This window comes from Excalfactoria chinensis, chromosome 4 (assembly GCF_039878825.1).
Source record: "Excalfactoria chinensis isolate bCotChi1 chromosome 4, bCotChi1.hap2, whole genome shotgun sequence".
Classification (NCBI taxonomy): domain Eukaryota; kingdom Metazoa; phylum Chordata; class Aves; order Galliformes; family Phasianidae; genus Excalfactoria; species Excalfactoria chinensis.
This window is the reverse complement of record NC_092828.1, coordinates 50,346,653-50,371,843: the sequence shown is the minus strand read 5'-3', so window position 1 is coordinate 50,371,843 and position 25,191 is coordinate 50,346,653. Positions and strand designations below refer to the sequence as shown.

General features: G+C 37.9%; 3 protein-coding genes across 6 annotated transcripts in view; 1 reads left to right on the top strand and 2 right to left on the bottom strand.

The window, feature by feature from the left end:
• GSTCD (glutathione S-transferase C-terminal domain containing) overlaps nt 1–6,133 on the bottom strand; it is a 56,298-nt gene extending 50,165 nt beyond the window's left edge. The window contains exons 1-2 of one of the 4 annotated variants that reach the window (XM_072335840.1): nt 6,081–6,133; nt 1,190–1,621 (exon numbers count right to left, since the gene is read on the bottom strand). In XM_072335840.1, the coding sequence (XP_072191941.1) occupies nt 1,190–1,600 (411 nt within the window). In that variant the 5' untranslated portion in view covers nt 1,601–1,621; nt 6,081–6,133. Of the gene's footprint in view, nt 1–1,189; nt 1,622–3,890; nt 3,993–5,825 lie in introns of those variants that run through there. The other 3 variants (XM_072335841.1, XM_072335839.1, XM_072335842.1) reach the window with 3 other exon arrangements.
• Nucleotides 6,028–21,069, top strand: INTS12 (integrator complex subunit 12). The gene is made up of 7 exons (XM_072335843.1): nt 6,028–6,270; nt 11,610–11,773; nt 12,713–12,865; nt 13,317–13,504; nt 16,523–16,682; nt 17,984–18,136; nt 19,513–21,069. Exons 1-7 carry the CDS (start codon nt 6,033–6,035, stop codon nt 20,095–20,097), a joined length of 1,641 nt encoding a protein of 546 aa, XP_072191944.1. The 5' UTR covers nt 6,028–6,032; the 3' UTR covers nt 20,098–21,069.
• A 3,423-nt stretch (nt 21,070–24,492) lies between these two features.
• ARHGEF38 (Rho guanine nucleotide exchange factor 38) overlaps nt 24,493–25,191 on the bottom strand; it is a 33,955-nt gene continuing 33,256 nt past the window's right edge. The window contains exon 14 of the mRNA XM_072335309.1: nt 24,493–25,093. Coding sequence (XP_072191410.1) covers nt 24,908–25,093 — 186 coding nt within the window. The 3' untranslated portion in view covers nt 24,493–24,907. The remainder of the gene's footprint in view (nt 25,094–25,191) is intronic.

Genomic DNA, 25,191 nt, shown 5'->3' with positions numbered 1-25,191 from the left:
CCCTTGTTCTCCAAGGAAACACTCAGTATTGACATAGATGCACACTGTAAAAGCTATAATTACCATCATTCAGAATTAGTTAATAAAAATACATTATATTAGTTTACCAAGAAACATCTTCCAGGGATAATTTCATTTCTTTGGACAACCATTTACAATGCCCAAATCGTTCCAGTAAAACTTCATTCGGTCTTCAGTTAAGGACCTCTGCTACACAGGGATGCATTTTTACTGGTTAACTGGCAGACCAGTTACCTTTCATATCTTAAAGTAGCAAACTATCAGAACATGTATTTCAAGTTCAGAATAATCTAAAGGCATGTAATTAATTATCTATATGGATTGATTGAAGATAAGCTTGCATACATGCAATGTCCCTTCACAAATCAGTATCAAAAAGGGGATGAAGACAGGTATTAGTCAGCTGTGACACGATCTGAAATATGGTTATTCATAAGGTGTAAAGTAAGCATAAGAAGGCAAATACAACAGTGACTCTTGTGAACAGGTTTACATCTGTAGGGCTGTGACAAAGGCCACATCCTGGGCAAAACTTTGGAAAGGGCTTTACTAGTTTAAATTCTGAAATGCCTACATTAATATTGATGATAACATGTAAGTATGTTCAAAAAATCTATTGCAAACTTTGCAAGATTACTACTTGATTCCTGTATTCTCCACAAACCCAGTAGTGACCTTCACTTAATTCTCATCAGATTTCACATTCTTCAGATTAAATTAGTCACGTACAAAGTATGTAGGATTAGGTCCTAATGATGTGCTTGAAGATTCTGTATTTGCTGCAATAGCCACATCCATGACTTCACATAGTAACACCCAACCTTCAGTTATTAGATTTCAGCACACAAAGAAAGTGTCATTCTGTGAAAAAATTAACTAATGTTAGTTAGTTAGTAGGTGTTTTTTAATTAACTTAAATCTGGAACAGACACAGTACTAACCCACTGAGGCTGTACTGCCAAAAGCGAAGCAAAGATTTCACAAGAACAAAGCAGTTTTTGAATGTTAAGGTTCTTTTTGTGCTGCTGAAGTTATATCCTCAAAAAGAACAGTTTTTGCCTTACAATAAAATACAGACATTTCTCCACATGGTAAATATCAAGAGTTTATATCAGAGTACTCCATTCTTACTTAAAATCATTTAACTAAGAGAAAGAGATACACTCACTTCTGCACATGCTTTTAAGCAGGTCTTCTTAAAGCCTAGAAGTTCCAAAACATTCTTTTTGGATGGATCTGCCTCAAATGTTTTCTGTATTATATATCTTAAGACAACAGAAAGCCCAGCTCGACAAAACTTGCCATCTTTCACGACAACAGCAGGTAAACAGCAGCTCTGCACAACCATAGGAAGCTGACTTTTGGAGATTAAATGGACCTCAAGATCTCCAAGGAGGTTTTTTGTCACAAACTGATCATTTGCATTTTCATTAGTCGGCACTAAGAAAATTTTGAATGATTTGCAGTCACAGTAGGACAGCAAAAAGAGTGAAATAGATGTGTGAAGAGGAAAGATACTATCTTGATACTGATGAGAAAAACCCAAATACAAATGTTCTTCAGGGACGGTATCTTTCATCTTCCTCCTGAGCTGAAGTTCCTGAAATAGAAATTAGAACACAACAGTCATAAAAAAAATACAGAATTGAGAACAAAACAGAGGGTTTGAAACAGCAGTTGTTCCATTATCTGCTAAAACTGATTGTAAAATAAGATACAATTAAAGGCATCCTGCCCAAACAAGTAGACTGCAGGACCTTGACAGGAAAACGTTTCACATACTGCCTGTCACTTCACATACACATCACTGACAAGGAATTGATTTCTGACACTAAGTAAAATATATAAAAAGAGGAAAAGATGTTCTTTTAAATTTTTAAGTGTTTAGACATTTTATAACAAGGCTCATTTTTAATCAGTAACCTCCTATAATCAGACGTTTATCATTAAATATTAAAAAACCATGTTCCTGAGCACCTATAACGGTTTTATCATGCATACATTTGCCTCTCTGTTAAAGCACATACACACACAGAGATGCTGTTTTAAAAGAAATGAAATACAAGAGTGATGTAGCTGAAATTAATGTCATTATGTTAATTTTTTTACTATTTTTCCTTATACTTTGTTGAAAGTTTGTGTTGTTTTTTGTTTGTTTGTTTTTAATTAAGCCATTCCATACTAGGTAATAAAAACCAATAATGCAACAGCTTTTCTGCACCACCGCTTCATAACATTCTCTGTTAACTTAAAAATCCCAATTCCTACTGAAAAGCAATGGGCACTAGATGGCACTCTTAAAACAATCATATAGAACAAAGCTTCATTATGAGAAAGAACTTTGGATGCTGCTCAGATACGCAGTATGGTTATTTATACAGATTTTATATGTATATATGTAGAACACAAGTGACACTGGAACAAAATCTTTCAAATAACTATCTAGATTAATAAATTCTCTGTATGGTTACAGGGACATGATAGCAAAGCACAGCAAAAAGTTCTCACATTTCATATATGGAGATGTACATCAAATGTACTATTTTATATCATCTATCACTGGGACAAACCAATTGCTCAAAGACAGGCAGCAGAAAAATAAAATCAAGCCCACCTGACATTAAATGAGAATCACAATGACTGTTATATAGAAATATTTTTCAACTGTTCTGTTACATGATTGTCTCAAAACAAGAGTGTCTACACATAAAAATCCTCTTGCTTTTCCTCAATTAATATAGCTGCCACTCGAAGATAAATAAAGTACATGAAAGTACATAACATACTTTCCTAAGGGCTATTTTGCTTGGATAAACATACAAATCATGATGGATACAATATCAGAACTACAACTACGGAAAAAACAGTTTAGTGAAAGTAATTGAGGGGAAGATGAGAGAGGGGCTAGTTTTATCTGTTACATCCATATATATAACCACTTAATCTCAAATACTTTCCTACAGAACTTCTAGAAAGATACAAAAACAGAGGTATAACTCATCAGCCTACTGATTAAAGACGTTCTGCTTTGAAAACTGGTAGATGAATGGGTTAACACTGTCAGCATGAACCTTACTCCAACCCACTGAACAAAATGACTTCTTCCCAGTAGCAATGAGTATTAGATAGCAACTGTCAGTCTGTCCCAGAGACAGCAACTGATTGGAAATAATGACTTGTTGGTTATTGGTCTGCTCTGTACTCTACTCTGTAAATGCCACAGCTGACACCATCCTATTAATCCATCTGCCTCCTTGGAGTTCAAAATTTAGCTTGAGATTTGGCCAGACAAATTCAACCATTCTTATTCTCAGCTACAAAACTATTACATCCAGAAGCCACACAAAGCACACATGCCAACACTGGTGAATCTTGCTGAAGCAGGATAAATGTATCCTGTCCAGACCCACAAACTCCTGTCCCTTGACATCCTTGTGACATTGTCAGAGAAGGAGAATATGCACGTAGCCGTCTTACCTTAACCCATAATGTTATATACTTGTACTGAGACTGTCTCCTTTACAGTCACTAAGGAACTTGCATCTAAATTCCAGAAAAGTCCAAATAAAGATGTTAAATTGTACATCCTTATGGTGTTGTTTTTTTTAAGCTTTGCCCATGGATGTTATGAGGGTTAAGATTTACTTGTCACTTTGCTCAGATTTGCTCTTCTCTCTCCTTCTAACACTCACATTTAAATTTTCACTGCATTTTACCCACTTGAAAATAGTGGCTTTTGAATATTACAGTGCTGAAGCACTGAGAATTGTACTTATCTAAGGAGGGAGGGTATTCCCTCTCAAAACAAGATAGGAATGTATAATGATTAAACTCGGTTTGCACTAACTCAAACTCTCCTAAGTCTGCACCTGGTAGAGGTTTGAAGATGATCAGTACAGTGAGAAATAAGGAAGCAACAGCAGTACGAGCTTCCTTTGGCAACTTTCCATTCTGTGTCAGCACGAGGTTTCCTGAAAGAGATGGGAACAGTGTGTAAAGTGATCCTCACCAATGTAATGAATACTTCGTACTTATTGTATCATCATCACAGTCAACTATTCACCAACTTAAGTGTACAGAAGAGCCACAGACATTTCATTCATACTATTAAACATAGAGAATCACTCAACTTATTCTGTCATATTACTGTGTCTCTTTTTCTGACTTAGAAGATGAGCTGCCTCCAGAAAGAAATGCCAGGATTTATTTTTTTCCTGTGTAGTCCTGAGTGTACACCATGGGTATTTTATCACTTATTCTATTCCCAAACTCACAGCTGGACTCACAAATATTTTATCAGCCTGGTTTGTTTTTCCTTCCACTTTTCCAGGTCTGTCCTAAGTATAAATGATAATATCCACCCTTTTCTTCCATCTATCGATTCCTTAAAGCCCTGTTTAACTTCCTGCTTTTTCTCCAGCTACACAACATACTTTTTTTTCCCACATAAGAGATTTCAGATGGCCAAAAAGTAGCAATCAAGTTAACTTTGTTCAAGGCTATATAATTTCAAAAGCCAAATGACAACCTGAATAAGTCAAGTCTAGACTCGGTTTCACCACAACCACAGAGCTCGCAACAGATGGGGTAAACACATAAGAAATACTAATCTCTTAGGACTTTTTTATTATGCTGTGGATAATAAAATGGCCTGAGCTCAACTGATGCAGAAATATTTTGCAAGTCATCTTTCACCATTTTCTGACTTCTAAGTGTAGGTTTTACCCCCTACAAACTTCAAAAATGAGTACTAAAAAGTTCTTTTAACTCTCACGAAGCAGCTAAACAGGCAGCATAATTTCTGAATTGGCACGCAGGCCATGCAGGTGCCAAAAAACAGGCCTTGCTTGCTAAAATAGAAATATTTTTTTATTCATATTTGAAGTTAGAAGATTTAGACTAATTGAGAAATTTCCCTCGGTCTTACTAGACATCACAAACCACTCTGTCACAAAAAAAAAAAGATCATTCATTGACTACTCCAAACACTTATCTAGGAAATTGTCTTCTCCATTCTCAGACAGACAGAGAACAAATGACACACCACCTGCTTCTGAAATCCAGTCAGTGCAATAAGATTTGGCCCAACTGTATTCATATTAGTCTCCCACAGGACACAAAGCAAAATAAATCTATCTGAGACCTGTCTATAGATAACTTGTGTTTCCTTAAACGATTTCTTGTGAGAATATACTCATGGCCTTCTTCTCTCACTTCAGAGAACTGTCCTCTCGCGCTGCCACATCCCACTCCCATGTTTTGCTTTAGAAATTTCCTCCTGACAGCTTGTCTCCTTCCATGGAGATATTCAGGACCCATCCGGATGCCAGTCTGTGCAGTCTATTGTAGGGAACCTACTTAGCAGGGGGTTGGACTTGATGATCTCTTGAGGTCTCCTCCAAACCCTGCTGTTCTGTGATAATAAAGAATGGAACTAACAAAACCCATCACATTGTGCACCCATTTAATCATAACACCTTTCCTGGCATTGGTCCTTCTCTGATTAGCCTGCATTATGCGAGATGGGTTTCTATCCTATACTGGCCTTATTAACAGTAGCCACTGCTAAAAGAAGGGAAACATAAATAATGAATATCACAGGTTTTGCAATATAGCTTAAAGATAAATAACACGGTTTGCCTTCGGTGTCACGATCAGCTTGTCTAACACCTTGGTTAGCATCTGAGATTTGCTCCTCATCACAAGTCATTTAAAAACACAGGTGCCCCCAACAAATATTTAACTTATCACGACGTTAATATTTATGCTCTAAGGGAAATAACTGTGGATTCAAAGAACCGTGCCTTCCAGCCGCCAGCGCGGGTTTCCGTCGGCAAACACCTCAAGCAGGCGCTTCAGGACTGGGACAAGCAGCGGGAGGAGAGCCCGTGTGAGGAAGCAGCAGCGAGGCGCGAACCCTCAAGACCGCCGAGCCCGCGCGCTTCCTCACGCACCTCCCGTCCCGCCCACCGCCACGCGGGCCGATAAACGGCGCCCGCTCGCCACCAGCAATGATCCATCAGGGCCCAACTCTCCCTCCATTGCTCTTCGCCACTTACCCGACCCCGCGCACGATACGTCCCGGCCGCTTCCGCCCCGGCTCCGCCTCTTACCGTGTGCCCATGCGCGTCCCGCCCGGCTCCGCCCCACCCGCGCTGCGCTCCGCCCTCCCGCCCGCGGAGCGAGCCGGAACAGCCGCTGTGTACCGGCTGAGGGCTCTGAGCGGCGGGTTTTACCGTCTCTCCTCAGGTGAGAGCGTGGCGGGAGCTTCGGGGGCGTCGCGGTGTCGTCCCCGGCCCTGAGGGTGGGCGTTGAGCTTCCTGTGGGCGCGTGTGTGTCCTCCTACGGCGGAGCTGGAAGCGGCCGTACCCGCTCTCTGAGTGGGGCCGTCGGTAACGCGCGTGGCTGCACTCGCTGAGCCCGACCGCTGTATCTGCCCGGCCCCGCCTGCTGGGTGCCGGCGGGTGGCCCCGGTGTGGGTTAATTTGCGGTGGTACGGCAGGAGGAGGGCTCGGTTAAACAGGCAGCTCGTGGTGGTGCGAGGAGGAGGTAGGCTGGGGCTGTGAGTGGAGGCGGGCTGCAAAGAGGGGTGTATAAATGTTGTCCGGGCACGTGAGGGTCGGGGTAGCGAAGCCAGAGGCGAGCTAGATTAAAAACGAGGAGGAAACGGCGATGGCAGCTGGATCCTTCTGCTGGTCGTCAGGAACAGAATGCACAGCTTAAATACGGAGCAGCTGCTCCGTGAGCATGAATAAGTGCAGATATTCACGTCTATGTTGTGGTTTAACCCAGCAGGCACCACACAGCCACTCATGTGCTCCTCCTCTTCCCAGTGGGATGGGGAAGAGAATCAGAAAGAAAACAAAGCAAGTAAATATTAAAAACTATTTACTAAGATAGAAAAAGGTAAGGGGGAGGAAAGACAGAAGGATAATAGTTACAACTATAAGTATGTATATAAGACTGTGTGTGTATATATATGTGTATAAAAGACAAGTGATGAACAATTAAATTACTCACCATGTACCAATTGATGCTCTGCTAGTTTCCAGGCAGCAGCATCAAGCCTGAAGAACTCCCACCTTTTTCAAACTTGCCTTCTGCATGCTGTGGAATATCCATTTGGGTCATTTGAGGTCTTCTGTCATGGTTCTGTCCCCTTCCAGCTCGCTGTGCCTCCTCACTGACAGGGCAGTGTAAGAAGCTGAGAAAACTGGAACACTATTGGCTCTGTACAACGCTACTCGGCAACAAATAGAAACATCAGTGTGTTATCCACACTGTTTTTCTCTAAAACCAAAACATAGCATCACATCAGGTACTGTGAAGGAAAATAACTGTTTCCACTGATTCTAAGACAATTGCTTTTTCTCAGAGCTCATCAGTGAGCCCTCTGTTTCTGCAACAAGGAGAAGTTGCAGAAGAGGACTGAAGTATGGGTTGATTGCCTAATTCATCGGCCTGGGTGGACTGTGTTCTGGTGTACCATTGTGAAGCTACTTGCTTCTGTCTATGAGAAGTCACGAGGCTGGAAGAAATCACTGGGGGCTAGAAAAAGGCAGGTTACATGTCACTTCTCAATAAAGGCAGGAAGGACAATCCAGGGAAGTGCAGACTGGTCAGCCTCCCTTTTTGCATCCATGGGAAGGCTATGAAGGAAGCCAGTGCAGCATGGGCAGGAGCACGTGTTGACTGGGATAACCAGCTTGGGAATCTACCAAGGGTCAGTCATGCCTGGTCAACTGGATTATCCTTTATGGCAAAATAACTAGCTCTGAAGTTGAGGGGAGGAGTGGTGAATTCATTGCTGATTTTTTATTTTGCTTTGAGCAGTAGGTCTCTTAGAAACAAAATGCCTGTGTATTGTGGTATAATGCAGCAGGCAGCTCAGCACCACGTAGCCACTTGCTTGCTCTCTGCATGTTGGGAGAGGGAGAGAATTCAGAAACTTAGAAGTATGAGAACTTGTTTTTTATGGTTAATATGGTTTACTAGGTAAAGCAAAATCTGCATGTGCAAACAGCAAGACATTCCTTCGCTACATCCCATTGGCAGGCAGATGTTCAGTCACTTCCAGGAAAGCAGAGGTCATCACACACAACAGTTTCTTAGGAAGGCAAGCACCATCTCTCAGAATGTCATCTGCTCTTCCTCTTCTTGTCTCCCAGCTTTCATTGCTGAGCAGGATACCATATGCTATGAGCCATCCCTCTGCCTGGTCTGGGCTGGCAGTCCTGGTTCTGTCCCTTCACAGCTCCCTGTGCTCCTCCAATGCCCTCCAGGCAGGGCAGCATCGGAAGCTGAGATGTTCTCAGTTCTGCACAGCGCTGCTCAACAACAACTAAAGCATCACCGTGTTATCAGTACTATTTTCATTTTTTTAAAAAAATCAAAAACACAGGACCTGGTGAGCCACCATGAAGAAAATTAACTATATCCCAGCCAAAACCATAGTATTCTGTTTCTTGGATGCTATGTTGTTTTTGAGTGGTAGAAAGCACAAAGTAGGAGGTGATAGTGTAACGTAGAAATGTTAGATAAGCAAGTTACTGTGATAGATTGGATTATTGATTGGAAATTATGGTATAAAATATGTTGTAGGATAGAATATAAAGTTATAGATAGTCACACTAGTAATTATAAGGGTAGATTTAACTCAGGTCTCCTGAAATTCTTTGAATTTCACATAAAGTTGTCACATAAATAAGAACTGATGAATGCAATTGTTCTGATTAATACAGTTGTTGGGACTGCTAAAGTGCTTGAGTTTTGAAATATTCCTCACGGGCGATAACTGTGAAATTGTCATGAATCAAATCCTCGGTATGATACGAAAGTAAAAACTGAAAATAGAAGTTCAGCTTTTCCTGCTTTCCTTGATCTATTTCATCAAGACTTGCATTAAATCTGAGAGTCATCTGGAATAGGCAGTATTGGTAAATACTCAAAATCTTCCACTGTCACGGTTGTTAGATTGAGTAAGGAAAAAGACTTCTCTTCCTGAGGAATAGGCGATTCTAAAGGACAAAAAAAGAAGATATTTGAACTATATAGTGTAGACTATGCTGGGAGGTAACTTGATGATTCTCCCTCACAGAAGGATTTCCTATGTAATTGCAGATACATTAGACAATTTTGTTGTCATCAATTTGGTTTTCTCTATCCATTGTTAAATACTTGGAAAACAATGAAGAACTATCAGAGACCCTTGAGAAGGGTGCCTTTAGGGCTAGACTAATGACTTCATGCTCACTTGCAGGAGCATGCACGTAAGTTGCAGAGCAGGGTCAAGAACTCATCTATGTGTTCTATTCAGGTATGGCTGTGAGGAAAACCACTTCTACCTTGGGTTCAAGGATTAGATTGCAGCTCTCCAATCTTGCAGCTGTGTAATTAAACCACTACACAAAGTGTCATATATGCTTTTTTCCTGTATTTTTTTTTTCTAAACAATATATTATTTTCTCTACAAAGTCCCTCTCCTCGTGTAAGATTTTTCTTTTTGTTTACGGTTGCTGTAGTCTGTGACATTATTACAGTTTACCTTTGAGAACAGAAAGAACTGCCACAATTTCATGCACAGGTGAAAGAACAAATGTACAGAAAGCTGCTGGATGTGTCTGAATTTAACAATTCGTTTATAGTAGTTGCCTTTAAAAAGCTAGAGCTCAAAATAAGTTGGGGAAGTGTTATCTTCCTGGAGAGAGAAATGGATTTAGCAGGCTTACACTTGTTTCCTAAATTCTATAACCATGCTGAATTGTTTGCTAAAGACTGTTGAACCTACCTATTCCTTTCGTGCACTTGTATGTATTCCCAGAAGATTCCTCAGAAAAGAACTTAAAGGATTTCTGTTTGTTTCTTTGTTTTTAAGAGGGAATTAAGAATTATTCCAAGTTCCTGCAACTAGTGTCTTGGTTCTACTGGTTTTTATACAATGGAGGGTGTAGCATTCTGAATTTAAGGTTACATTGCACTGAAGCTTGGAAGCCAAATTCACAGAACAAAGAAATGGTGACTTAACCACAGGGCTCAAGGACGGCCAGAATTTTTAATGCAGATAAATGCATTTATTGGGGGGGGGGAAAAAAAAAAAAGTAAAAAAAAGTGGATACATATTTTCCACACACATTGAATTCACTTTCTGTAAACATTAGAGAGAGTCTGAATTGTCTGGATGGGGCTCGCTCTGTAGTAGTCTATGTGATCAGCAGTAAAACAGTTACTGATGTATAGTACTTTGTAGAAGTTCTGCGGCCACTGGAAAATGATTTAACAGGTGGATTAAGGAATAGGGAATGAGCTCTTGAAGAGGTTTCTTAACTCTCTGCTGACTCCATTGATGAAATCCCTATGAAGTCTACTGTACGTTGAACTCCTTGATGATCTCAGTAGAGTGATTCTCTAGTGTCTCGTGAAAGCCCAGCATGAGATAAAGGCTCCTGGAGACTTCTAGGCAGGCATTGAGGGAGCAGGCTGCTGCTGCTGGTGTTGGCCAGAGAGGTAAAAGTTCATTGCCTTGAATAACAAAAGAAATTCTTCAGACAAAACCCTGGAGGCTTCAGCCTAAAATATATATAATATACACACACGCGCGCATATATATATATATATATATATCCATATATATATCCCCCAGTAGTGCTTTTGAGCAGAACTGATGAAAACTGTTCCAGATCACTGTATAAGAAACAAAGTATCCTAATGTGTTTCAAGTGAGATTTGCTTATTGTCCATTTTGGAAAAGAACAGGAAACTTCCCAAGTTTTGCTATTTTTCTTAGGTTTATTATTGTTAATAAGTTAGAGAGCAGAATTTCTGATGCACCTTTTGTTAAAGAAGTTTAACAATGAAGGCTCTGCAGTGCAGGAAAATACTGCTATGAAACTTTTTTTTTAGTTCATCCCTTTTCCTCACTTCATTTCCATTGGCAGTGTGGTATCTTGGATAGATACTTGTTAAGAAAACAAATGAATTTGAATAAATAATAATCCAAGTTGTAGACCTTTCTCACTATTTCAACTAAATTAAAGAATCAGCAATGTACATCTATAGAATCAAAAATATTGTGGACTAGCTGTGTGGTATCTCTGTTCTGTACATTGCATGGAGCTAGTCACAGAATTATCAGAAGTGGGTTTTCTGATCATATTTTTTTTGCTCTTAGATGGTCAATGTGTTAAAAATCATGTGCCAATCTAAATAAGAATTAGGGTAGTAGGTGCTCTTGAAGTTTACAATTAATTGAGTTTATATTCTATATTGCTGGATTATCAAGAATGTGGAATGCTTGTTCCATTTATGTAAGAACAATGAGTTTAGTTTCTGAACACCTTTGTTCCAAAGAATGAAGTTGCTATCCCTTAAGATGTGAAGCCAAATTCAAGTTCTTCAGCTCTTTAAATTCACAGTTGTTTTCTAATAATAATTAATTCACATGCTACCTTTGCTATGATTCAATATGACTTTATCTTACAAAAAATATTTTGCAACTTAGTTAACTACACACTGTTTGACTTATGCTTCATAAATATAAAGTTCTTCCTTTTTGTTTTGTGTTGGTTGGTTTTGTTTGTCTTCCTACAAAGACACCACTATGGCTGCTGCGGTGAACATGGAGCTTGATCCTATTTTTCTGAAAGCCCTGGGCTTCTTGCGTTCCAAGAGTAAGGATTCTGCAGAAAAGCTGAAAGCGCTTCTTGATGAGTCTTTGGCCAGAGGAGCTGATTCAAGTTATCGTCCATCTCAGAAGGTATTAGTATTAGATAACACAAGATGACATTTTTACATGCCTTTACAGACCCAGCTATTCCTAGTTCATTTTTATAGCTGAAGATTTAGAAGAGAATTAGAAACTGGGGAAATCAAGAGTAATTATGAAATGTTCAAATTTACCGTTTTTCCTCCCTTTTTTTTTCTTTAAGTTAATTGGGGAAAATAATATCTTGATATATCCAGACGTGTAATATCTGTTCCTTACTATATTGCAAATACAACTTTTTTTAATGGTAGTTCTTGTATTTTGTGTTGGTTTGGGCATTTTCCTTAGTAACTATCACACAAAGGGGAACCAAAATTACACAGTTATAAACAAAGATAAAAAGCTCTTTAAAATGCAGATATTCTTGTGGCCAGATAACTTTTAAACAAAAAGCTAATTAGTGATATAAGGGAACTGTCATGTCATGGCCTGAGCTGATGATTAAGAACCTAGTGAAGAGGGATGGATGGCCCTAGAAGCACAGGTAAAAGCTATACCTTTCTCATGCACAATGCTATGATTGATCTCTTGTTTTTTTTATTATACATTGCTGATGCTAATGCATCACTAATAAGAACTATCTGTTTCTGTTGAGATCTAAATGATTAAGATGGTAGGTGAATATGAACTGAGATTAAGACTTGCCTCCAAAAAGGAACGATGTATTGATGTCCAGCAACAACACATGTCAACTTACTTTTAGCATAAATCTTTTTCTCTGGGGGATGAGCATTAAGGGAGATTTTAATTACTGTAGTTTAAACCCAGTAATTTGTGGATGTGATTTAAAAGGACTTAAGAAATATTTAGAAGAATGTATGTACAGGTGAAAAGTGTCGTGTGACATTGTGTTTGCCTAACCTGTGATCTAATTGCAAAACAAGAAGTAGGATTTGATTTTGATAATTTATTTTTTTTTCCTGTTTTTAGGAAGTAGAGCAACCAAAAGTGTGTGTTACCAAACCTGTTTCCAGTAAGCAAGATCCTAAAGCCTCTTCTAGTTTGCCTTCTGGTAACAACAATGGCAAGCCTACCACATCAGAAAAGGTGAAAAAAGAAACAGAAAAGAGATCTGCTGATAAAGTGAGTCTAATTTTTGTTCTGTAGTGATGTAACCTGGCTAACAAATTAGAAGCTGTTTTAGTAAAAGCTCTCTTCCCATGTAGTCTGTATAACTCTTGCGAATGGTGCATAGCCTACAATCTGCCTTGTCAAATCCTGTTGTTTAGGCAATCCAGTAAAGATCTAGTTAAAATTATTTTGTAAATACTTTAAATACACTGACAAGTTATTAAAATATAGCAGCCTGAAATGTGGGTTTTTCCAAGGCTTTTTTGAGATTTTTGTAGTGAAGCATAAAAAGTGGACTTGAGTTTCTAATTAATGAATATTTTGGAGGTGTGTCAAAGGAAAATATGCTGTGTGTATGTTTTATAAATACACCTTTTTATACTTCCGTCTTAATTGTTGTAGTCATTTTCTCATTTTAGTAAGGTCCATCAGCTTTCTGCTTTTTCATACTCTTTCCCCATAGATGAAAGGGGATGCTGCTGAAGGAGCTGATGTACCAAAGAAGCCCAGACTTGAGAAGCAAGAGGCTCGTTCCTCTCCTATTACGGTTCAGACAAGTAAAGATTTATCCATGCCTGATCTGTCTAGCTTTGAGGAAACCAGTGCTGATGACTTTGCTATGGAAATGGGTTTGGCCTGTGTCGTTTGCAGGTAAATCAACAATATTTCATTGCAATCGTGTATTTCCTTTTGGTTGGTTTTTGCTCATGTAGCATTCAATTAATTCTACCTTGCAGGTTGTATTCTGGAAATTACTTAAGTACAAATACAAAATTAGTAATATTTGTAAGCATTCTTCACAAATAGGAATAGTTTTTTGAAAATGGAGCCTTCAGTGAATAAAAATGGCTCTTCTTCAGGAAAGAGCAAGTGGGAATTAATAGAATTTAGATAAAATGGAAAACCTAGCATAACAAGTACTGTCTCTTAACATTAATATTTTAACTTGTTTTCTAATATTTAAGCAGCATTCTAAAAAACAGTTCTGAATGCATTTTTTTTTTAGTAATATTAGCATGAGTTCTGCATGTGTTGCTCACTTTCTTCGTAATTATTTGATGTTACTTTACACGTGACCTTCTTATTTTTTCAGTTAACCCTCTATATCTTACATCCTGCAATTGAAACAGATTCTTATTTTTCAGCAAGGTCTTCTAAAACTAGATCTTAGCGATATTTTGTTAACAATATATCTAATTGTGAAAGAATTGATAACATACTTCTGAATATCCACTATGTGATCAGATAACTTAAATAAGCGTTTGGTTTCACAGGTGATTCTTATCCCTGTAAGTTCCCCTTGTTGCCAAAAGGGGCTGTTTGACTCTTCTGATTGTACCTACTTCCCTACCTCTATTAGGGGTGTATTACTCATGTAAATGTGTGATTGGATGAGCTAGCCTCTGGATCAGCTCCCTGCTCAGGTTTTTCAGCAGGTATAGGTTTCAGTCAGCTCAGTGAGTGTACTTATCCTCATGTATGCATGGCTACAAGAGCATAGCATCAGGACAGGGAGGAACTGGCATTTACGGGGCTGGCCAGACTCTTGGTCGAATTATTGTATTCTAGCTCAGCTTAAGCCAGATGGGAAAGCGTGTTCTTGAGGTGTCTCTAGTTCATGAAGGAATTCCCATTGTTACAGCTAATTATACTGTTAACCAAGTGTAGAATGAAGAGATTTCATGTCATTATTCCCATGTGTTAGCTCAAATGTTTAACTTTTTGTTTTAGACACTAAAAAAGGAAGAACAGTTCAAACACCTGAGGAAATAAGTATTTCAGTTTTCCTACAACAGTAATAGCTCTTATTAAAGTGGTGCTAAAGAGAGGAAGAAACATATCAGGAGGAAACTCATTAGAGAGGACTGTAGCAGTCTCCCAAGACTTGATATTTGTTTTCATTGTACATGAATCCTGCTGGTACCGGTGTCTTCTGGTTCTCAGTTTCCAACTAAAGCTAGATGGATTGTTTTTCAGAACACTTACACTTCAGGTTTTCTAATTCCAACATATTTGTTAGGACTGCATTCCACTACTTACTGCTCAGCTGTCAACCTAAGATCCCTTCCTGGGGCTGGGCATCTTAAGTCGAAATACTAACGTTTCTGTTATCTGTTATTATCTATGTAATCTATTTCTGATTCTGTTCTGCTATGACAAACTAGGCACGAAGGGAGTGCTAAAATAACCTCACTCTCTTCAGTACTTTTAGATCTTAGAAAGACAGGACTCAACAGTTACAAGGATCCACGGTCATGTGAAGAAGTAATACTATTTGTAATTTGCAGCTGATAGTAAACCCTGACAAAAAATTAAAGCCCATTTCTGAAAGAATGACCTTATTTTTTTAGGAATACTTGTTTGTTTGCTGAAATTAAGAGATCATTAAGTTTGCTTTTCATTCATCAAATTGTTTAAAATAAGATGGGTTTAACTTGATTCTGGGAATGAAGAGTTGAGTGTTTTTTGTTTGTTTTTTAATTAGTCTGCAGTTGTCTTTGGAACTTTAAAATAGTGAGTCTTCTTGCTTGAGACATAGGGTTAAAGCATCACTGCTTCATTTTTACACCATTTATTTAGGAATAATAAACAAAATGGCTTTTGAAATTTCCTGCATCTCTAATGGAGTGGTAGAATTTTAGAAGTGCTTTGTCTTTTGTTTTTTCAGGTAGCCTATTTGAAAGAGAAATATTCCTTAGGAAATGTTCTAGTGTCCGTGTGGACAATACTTTCAGACTACTTTTTCTTCTTATAGAGAAATAAGGTATTACCTTTCTGTACCCCTCTACAAATACAGTTTCCATGGTTACCTGGGTACCTGCTCTTCAGGCTTAGGAGCAAAAGCAGCTTAGCAATTAAATAGCCTGATTTGTCATCTGAAAAAAGAAATCATCAGGAAACTGATATTTGGCTAATTGAGACACATTCACAGTCATGTGTACATCACTAATTTGTCACTTATACAGCACGATCACTTTCCCCAGAGTCCCACGCAGAATTAAGTCCTTATCACCAGCTTGTGTATTTGCTTCAAGGCAGAGCTGCGCAGTTAATCCTCTGTGTTCCATCTTTTCAAGATTCTGGTATTATCTCAAATTCCAAGTGTCTGTTTGTAGGAACCAAAAGGATAGCTAATAAAACATCAGTAAGGTAGTATAGAGTTGGGATGGTGATGCTTTTAAATCATCCTTCAGAAGAAAGCACTCTTACACACTCGTCAGTGCAAAATTATCTGTTCTTGAACTGCATTGCTTTACAGCTTACAACAAAATTATCCAAATGTAGGCTAGCTCTTTGGATGCTACTGTAATGAGAAAGTCGTAAGTAAACAATAGTAAAATCCCTAGGTGAATAAAACAGATGAGACTTCGATTTCTAATATAAAAATCAAACATAAGTACAGGAAGTGTCATGTATGCCTGTTTCATAATATTGAAGTTTTTTAATTTAGGTTCTCCCATGAAAATCTAACAATTCCTAGTTTCTAAGGTATTAGGAGGAACTTGGATAGGAAGAAATATCAGCGTAGCTCATCTGCTACAGGTAGAAGATATTCATGAAAGCGAAAATATTTTTATTTTTTATCTTAAGCTTTGCAAAATTTACAGCATTTGAATTATCCTTGAAGTGCTTTTTCCAATAATCCGTTCTTAACTATTTGCTCTGCAGACAAATGACGGTTATTTCTGGGAATCAGCTAGTGGAGTGTCAGGAGTGCCATAATCTCTACCACCAGGATTGCCATAAACCTCAGGTGACAGACAAGGAAGTGAATGATCCTCGACTTGTATGGTACTGTGCCCGCTGTACCAGACAGATGAAGAGAATGGTAGGAGCCAGTTTTTTGGTTTTTTTTTGTCTGGTATGCACACTATTGAAATAGACCAGGTTATTTCTTACTATGAGAGTATTCTTTAGGTTACAGAAATCTTTGGTAGAATGTTGGAGAGCCATTTTTCTCAGCTGTGCTTGCTGCAGCTGTGTTTTCTAATGTATTATCAAGGAGTATTTGGGTATGTTCATAGACTTTTTTTTAAAAGAGCAAAATTTCAGTAAAGAAGTGTAAAACTCTTCCCCAATTGGTAATTACTATTTTAAAACACTTCTTATTTTAGGTGATGCTGATTATTTTTTTTAGTACGTATTTACCAAATATTCCTGCAATCTTAATTTTCTTCATAGAGGTAGAAGTGAATGATTATTTCTGCAACAAGAAGACAAAATCTTTCAGCACTTAAAATACAAACTGAAGTTAGCACATTCCAAAAAAAAAAACCCTTCATTTTGATTTGTGTGCAGGATAACTTCTTGATTAAGCACCCCAATTATTTCTGATCTGACAGAGATCCCTCTTGTCTCATGATGAGAGACAAACAAGCATTGAAGTAAGAAAGTATTCTTGTTCACATATCTCTACTTCTGACTTTGTTCAATCAAACCTCTTTATACAACAGCAAATATGCTCTGCTTTGGTGCTGTTCTGTGGTAACTTAGCAAGTGGTTATCTATTGAAATGTATCTGCTAATAAACAAGAAAAAGTCAATTTAAGATCCTATTCTAGGAGTTGTTATTACACACTAAAGTACATTGTTATTCTGATGACAAATAGAACATTGAACCCAGCAGAGTATTTGCTTGAGGTCAGTTAATGCACAGGATAGCCTTCATAGTGATTCAAACTTCCCCTTCAATGTGCCCATTCCTATTTTTTTTGTTTGTTTGTTTGTTTCAGCATGGATTCTGCCCTTTTTTTACTGCAACTTTTTAGCAGACGTGTACAGTCTACATCCTGATACTGTTGGATCGTATCCATGTTTTCCTCAAATTCACCTGTCTTTGTCTTATTTCTGTGATGACCCAGTGCCTTCCTATTTCCTAAGTTTCAAGACTGCCTCGCTCTCCATGCTGAAATAGAAGGTTCTATTCAGTGTGGCTTTTTGGTTGGACTCCTTATCACCTGTACCATATTTGATGTGGCCTCCACAGATGCAACTTATTACTACTTGATTTCTCAGTACTTTTCAGCTTCAAATTGTAAAGGCTAGACTGCAATATGATAATGCTCATGCTTTCTTAAAACAGTATTGTAGGATCTCTAACTAGTTTTGTTTTGTTTTTCTACCACTCAGGCTCAGAAGACACAAAAACCACCTCAAAAACCAGCTCCAGTAGTGGTTTCAGTTGAACCAGCTGTGAAGGATCCATTGATCAAGAAATCTGAAATTAAGTTGAAACCTGAGACCCAAACAACTTTTCTAGCATTCAAGAGAACAGAAGTGAAGGTAACGTACTATACATTTTCCAGAAAAGAAGTTTACATTTTACTGTATATCACTCTATTTTTAGACACGTTTTCTCACAAGCACAATGAATGAATGTAGTCTGCTGTACTGTTTATACTGAATGGTAATATAGCATAGTGGTTTTGCATTAGCATCAAAAGAGTAAGTCCCTGAAGCATTCAGTTTTTTTATGTTAAGTGGGACAGAACAGAATTTACACTTAGAATTTTTCTTAATGTTATTTTATACAGGCAGGATTTTATACAGGTCCTCAGAACACTATAAAAGATAATATTTATTCTCTGTGGCCAAGTAATGTATGTATATTTTGGTAGTTAGGCTTCTCCTCATGGCAGTAGGGAAATACAGCTGATTCTGTAGGGTCTAATTTAGAAACCTCAGACAACATATATTAGCTTTCTACTTCTTTACCAAATGTTGTTTTTTTCATACATGTTGTTGCGAGTTGGTTAGGATGATAAACCAGAAGCAGTATAGTAAATGACAAGTCTAACAAACAGTGATGCTTACTGAAGGAACTCACCTGTAACGCAGAGTCAAAGTTCAGATGTAAATTTGCAGTTGTGCTGCTTAGATGGAAACTGCTCTGAATGACATAATGGCTTTTTTTTTTGCCATGGCTGTAAACTAGTGTGACTCTGGTTTTAATAAGTCAATATTTCTATTATCCCCAGCTGAAAACTGGGGATTGGTTGAGGTTTGGGAGCTGCAAGTAATGTGTACAGTGTTTTGCATTCAAGGAAAGCTTTGTCTGGAGAACATTTGTCTGTCTGAATGGAAAGACTAGAGGAAAGAAGTCTGACTCAGTTTCTTTAAAACTGTGTAGGCTGCTGAGAACCAAGATGGGCAAAGGACAAATTTTATGCTTATACTTTAACCAAAAGAATGCAATAAAATGCAGTATTTAATTACTAGGGAGCTGTTGTTTTTCTGTTGTGGTTTTGTTGTTTTTTTTTTCTTTAATCTTAATATCTATTATCTTGTGACACCAGTTAATGGCAAACAATAAAAAATACTGGCTTGCCTCCTGTGTTTATACTTCACAGGTCTGTACTGTAGTTATATCAGTAAAACCAGTTTTTAGAATTTATGGGGGGATCTCAGTGCTATATAATAGCCTGTATAGAAAAAAGGTATTGGTTTTATTTGGCTGGGAAATTTAAAGTTATTGGCACTTGCATCCTTTTCTTTTCCTGTTACTGCTTTTTTTTTTTTTTAACTACAATGACCAGGGATGCAATATTGTCCACTGTGTGTTTCTGGGTAAAGAACTAAAACAGAGGCTCAATCTCATCCTGCTATGATGTATTATACAAATAAATGCTGCTATAACAAGAATGATTTATTTATTTTAGCCCTCAGCAGCAGTTTCGGGGAACTCGGCCAGTACAAGTGTTTCCTCTTCAGCAACCACCAGTGGCCTTACAGGATGGGCTGCTTTTGCAGCCAGAAACTCCTCTACCAATCCATCAACTGCCAAACTGGGATCAACAGCACAGAATGCCAGTGGGAAACCTGCAGCAGCTTCAAATAACCAGAAACCTGTGGGTCTGTCAGGGTTGGCAGCTTCCAAAACGGGACTAGGGTCAAAAATAGCTTCTGCTAACAATAGCACAAGTCCTGTTCAACTGAAACCTCCTCCACCTCTGACATTGGGAAAAACCACTCTTAGTCGTTCGGTAAGTAGTGACAATGTTAGCAAAGTAGGTCTTCCTAGTCCCAGCAGCACTGCGCCAAGCACCAGCAGCCAGGTGAGCAGTGGGAATGGCAACAGTGGGACTGCAGGTAACAGTGGGGGTAACACAAGCAAAACTACAGCAGATGCGGGTAATCAGTCAGCCTCCCTGAAAGGCCCAACTTCTCAGGAGTCTCAGCTCAATGCAATGAAAAGGCTACAAATGGTCAAGAAGAAGGCTGCTCAAAAGAAACTCAAGAAGTAGTGCAGCTGCTTGCTGATCTTGCTGGCTGTGATCTGCTAAACAGCGGCATTTATCTTTTACATTAAAAAATCCACGAGTTACTGGACGGAACCAGTAAATAGGGAAGCCCCAAATCTATGCTATACAGGAGGTAAGAGGTAATCTTAGTATTCCTTCTGATGTTATAAATTTGAAAACTGAATACGTTAGAGGAATATTCACTATTATATGTTGTTGGTTTTTAGCTCAAAGCAATGGGATGTAAAACTGTAAGCGCTGGGAATTCTGATGTATTTAAGAAAACAATTTGTGGGCACAAAGTGAACTTAAGCCGTCATCATTCAGCATTGTGAATAAAAGTATTAATAATCTGGGAAGTCATTGCCACTTTCTTTCATCCAGGTTTCTGATGCTTAAAATGCTTCATCTTTTACAAGTTGTCTGTGCTGGGCAGTTAATGGAATTCTCTGCAGATTGCACAACTCATCTGAGAATTCTAAGTGGCCTATTTTGTTCTTTTGCACTAAGAAGTTTCTTTGTCATTTTGTAGCTCTTCTCTGAGGGAAGAGTAGAAATGACCCCTAACCTGTGAAAAGTGGAAGCAAGCCATAGTGGTATTTTCAATCTGTAAAGAACTTTAGGATTTTCCTGTTGTATTTTGAATGGTAATTGTCCACCATATATTTTAACAGTATATAATCTCACTGAACTATTTTGTTTTGATGCGGAAGGGAAACTAGAAGAACATGAATGGAATTATTTTAGGTATCAAGGTGTTGGCTCCCTTTCTGGTGCACCTGAAACGTGAAATGTCCAGAATAGATTGAAGGGAACAATTGCTTTCTGTTTTGAAGTTAGGATGGAATTAACTGTATTTTCAGGAGAGGAATCTGTTCCATTGTTCCACTGAATTTGTGCTTGTACTTGAAGAACTTAGTGTAAGGTAGAAGGGATGGAAGGCCTTCTGAATTGTGAAAGTATGTCATATTTAGGAAAAAAATAACTGGAAGATAGTTCTGTGGCTTTTATCCTTAAGCTATATTGCTCTGTGATCTACTGTAAGCATAACTTCTTGGCTTTTCTTACCCATTTTATAAGTCAGTATGAAAATATGCTTCCACTTCTTTTTCACTTCTACTACTTCTACTATGGCTGGAGTAGGGGGTGCTGGTGGTATTGGAGTCTAACAGGAAAGATGCTGGCATCTAACACACAGTTCTGTAATCTACTTCAGTAACAGCTTTTTTCCTGTTACTGAAGTATGGTTACTTGAGACTGAACCTTGGCTGGACATGGAAGTAAATAATGGTTGCAACCATAGACATAGCAGGAAAAGAACAGTTCTAACATAATATTTGCAAACTTGAAGTGTATTTTTAAACTCATCATATGCTATCAATACTGAGCAAGTTTTAATATGTTAATAGGGAAGCTAAGATGTATGCTGAAAAGGTGGTGTGCTATTTGATGTAACTATCCATTTCCTTTGCTTTACTAATTTTGCTGTGATGCTTTTTGTAGTTGACAAGAGGCAGATCTTGGGTAGCGTATGTAGCTCTTTGCTTCTGGAATAGCCCCCCCCCCCTTTTTTTTTATATATAATTAAAAATTATATTAAATTTTAATATAAAAAAAGCCAACAGCCTTAGAAAAATATTTTTTTATTATTACAGTATTTTAAAAGATTATTTTCACCATTTCTGAACAAATATTATTGTAGGAGGAGTTACAGGTGCAAGATTGATGGTTTTCTTTTGCAGGTCTAATCCATAGGTTGCATTTTTATAATCTATCTTAACATGACAGCAGAGGTGTATTTTAGTATTTGAAGGACATAATTCTTCCTTCTGATTGAGTAATTTTTCGATGTGTTTTTTTTTTTTTTCAACAATAAATCTGGATTAAGTTACAGATTAAGAGGGAAGGCAGCACCGCTGTCAAAGATCAAACAAGAGACACTGTGTTGTTTGTTGACTTGGATGCCTGCAGGGTTGTAGGTGACCAATGTCAACACTTAAAAATACATCCATGAAGGGAGAAATACTTCAGTATGAGCAGACCCAGTCCTGGAAGTACATGCTTACTGTTGCAATGGTTCAGGTAACTAAAGCATATATGAGAATATGCATGATTAAACTGCAGCCTGTTCCTGCTTCAGTCAAAATAATCAGTTTTGTCACTGATTAGAACAAGAAAATTCTGAATACTGTAACCTTCTTCATATTATAGAATCAGCTGGAAAAACGTTATACAGTTTTTAAGAACATCTGGAGGCCTAACCTAGCTCAGAATTTGTAGTGCTGAAAGCAGGACCTAAACAAAAATGTGTCTGAGCAAGTCTAATTTGAATTGCTGTAAATCTTACTGTAGGAAGGCTTTAATTCAAAGAGCATCTCTTGGTTTTGCAATAACTGAAGTTGGATTTTTATTTGTTTTAAACAAAAGATTGTGAGACAGCTGTAATATCAAATCTTAATATACAAGACTTTGGATTTCTGAGGTGGTTAAATAAGCCAATCCACTGGAACACCTGCTCATTTTTAGTGAATCCCAAGTTACTGTAAAGATCTTTAACATGTATGATGAAGTTGCATAGATTAGCCTGCAGTATAACATTTTTAAGGGTGCTAAGCATCAAGTGGGATTTCATAGCTTATCAGAATCCTCCTGGAAGTTCTAAAATCCCACTTATATTTAAAGAAACAGTGTTACTGTTACTTCTGGATCCCTACTGAACACTTTGGAAAGCAGCTTTTGAACTTGCTTAAAGCCACCTTCACAGAGCCTGATTTTTCATGGAGAATGAACATAACACTCAAAATCAGAGCCTTCTGGATGACTCAAGCTGAGTTCTGAGAACTGAAACTACAGAGATCTTTTTCCTGATTCTTGTCCTTACTTAATTTCCCTGTCTGAAATATACAGCATTCCTTGACTTAATGCAGTTGTGTAAGCACTATTAAATACAATTCAGTCATTTCTAAAACTGTATCCAGTACTGCAAAGTATAGAACATCTCCAAATAAAATACTCTAAAATGTAAGGCATGCTGAAAAGCTTCTTGTGTACATCTTCCCCATAATCTTAAAGTGACAAAGCAATGCAATCTTAGTAGGGTGAAATTGATAGTAATCCATATAATTCATTCATCCGAGGTCATGTGCCCCTCCCCTTCATCCCCCTCCTTCACTTTATTGTCTTCATTTAAATAAATGTAGAGTTTTCTTTAAAAAGAAAAAACAAGAAAAAACTTCATCCATGGATGAATGGCTTTTTGCTTGCTGAGAAACAGCAAGATGTAAGTGTGTAAGATTATGTACAAGTTAAGTAACCTTGTACGTATCTGTTCTTACTGGTCATTGGACTGCAATAGTTCTGAGTTCCATATTCTGATTCCTGGATGTCCATCTCAGTGAACTCTACAAGTTTCTCTATCATATAACTTTAATCTGGCACAAATTTCAGGATCTCAGCTCTGTGATCCACTGTGTATCTACTACATCTGAGCAAAACTCAAACATTCTTTACCTTTTCAGCAAAGTGAAATATGAATATGGGGCTCTAAAGAAAAAGCAAGCAGATCCATTTGTGCAGCAAAAACTATTGCTTGTATCATCTATTGTAACTCTCTCATCCTTTCTTTGCAGACTGTATATTTCTTGCTACACTCTAGGTTTTGGATTGTTTTACATTAGCACCCTATGCTTCAGCTACAAAAAGGAGAAACTGACACAACAGCTTTAGAACAATTTCTGTAAGATACTTAAGCAAAATACAGGGCTTTTAACTCCAAGTATTCCCTTGATAGTTTGATCTCTGTATCTGACCTAAAGAATCAGATAGACGGTAAACATTCTTGGAATGGCACTTCTTGACTTTTTTTTTTTTTTTTTTTTCAAATCTTAATAAAAAATCTTAATAAATTTCCTAAATCTACAAACACAAGTTGTTTCACTACCAGAACATGCACTAAAAAGCAGTTAGTGTGGAAAAAAGTCATTTTAAACCAGTGGCCCATTTATATTGCTGCAAACTGTTTCTTGCCTTATGAAGTAGTTATGAAATTTATTTTCTTGAAAACAACCTCTTTATTTCATAAATATGATATATACTTGATATGATATATAAATACATGTTTCTTCTTCCCTTTTATCTTCTCATTTCATTTCTACATTTATCTAAATATACCTTCATCTCGGAGTCCAGCTACTGATGCCAACAGTGTCAGTATGGCTTAAACTGAAATGCTTCCTACAGGAATGAAACCTTTTTTTTTCTTTTCCCCCTCTAATATTCACCACTGAGGAAAAAAACATTCTTTACAAAAGTGGCTGGAGATAAAGACGGACAACCCAAAAGCTTGAGTTTGGAGATGTTTGTGTTCTTGAATCTCTATCTTCATGAACAATTCAGTCTGAACTGCAAATTCCCTGAAGGCTGAATTTGTCCTTTTTCAAGGCTGGCTGTCTTCATATTGAATATTGTGGGGGGGTTGAAAAAAACAATACATAACTTCAGCTGTGATGTGATGTGTGGGTTGTAAGTTGAATTTGGATGTAGGGCACTTCGATAAAAGCGAAAATTATGGGGTAATAGGAAGAGCAAGCCCTTTGGGGTGTTAATCAGAATCGGTCTTACTATTAAATGCTTCCTCCCTGAGGTCTTGACAAGGTGATGGCTTTTGGAAAACAGAGGTCCTCAATATGATATGTGCACTGTACCAGCTGCCATGACTTCTGTCAATCACTTGTAGGTTTGCCTTGCTTTCTGCAAACTGGAATAGATTATCATCATCTGCTTCATAGAAACTGGTTGAATGGACCTTTAGTTCCTAAGCGTATGTCATCTTTCCGAGATAATTAGATGGTACATATCCTTTCTGACCTTTGGCTTCTGCTAGCCACCATTCTTTATTGCCACTCAGGTCAGAAAACCGAAGTATCCTAACCTTCTGGTACTCCTGAAGACTGAGTTCCTGATCATTTCTTGCTTGGAATGCATAAACAGCATAGAAGGTCTGAAAAAGGAAAGCCACAAAACACACAATCTGCATTCAGAAATGTAGGGACATCTTACCCAGCCATTGTGTGTTAGCAGGAGTTCTATATATATATA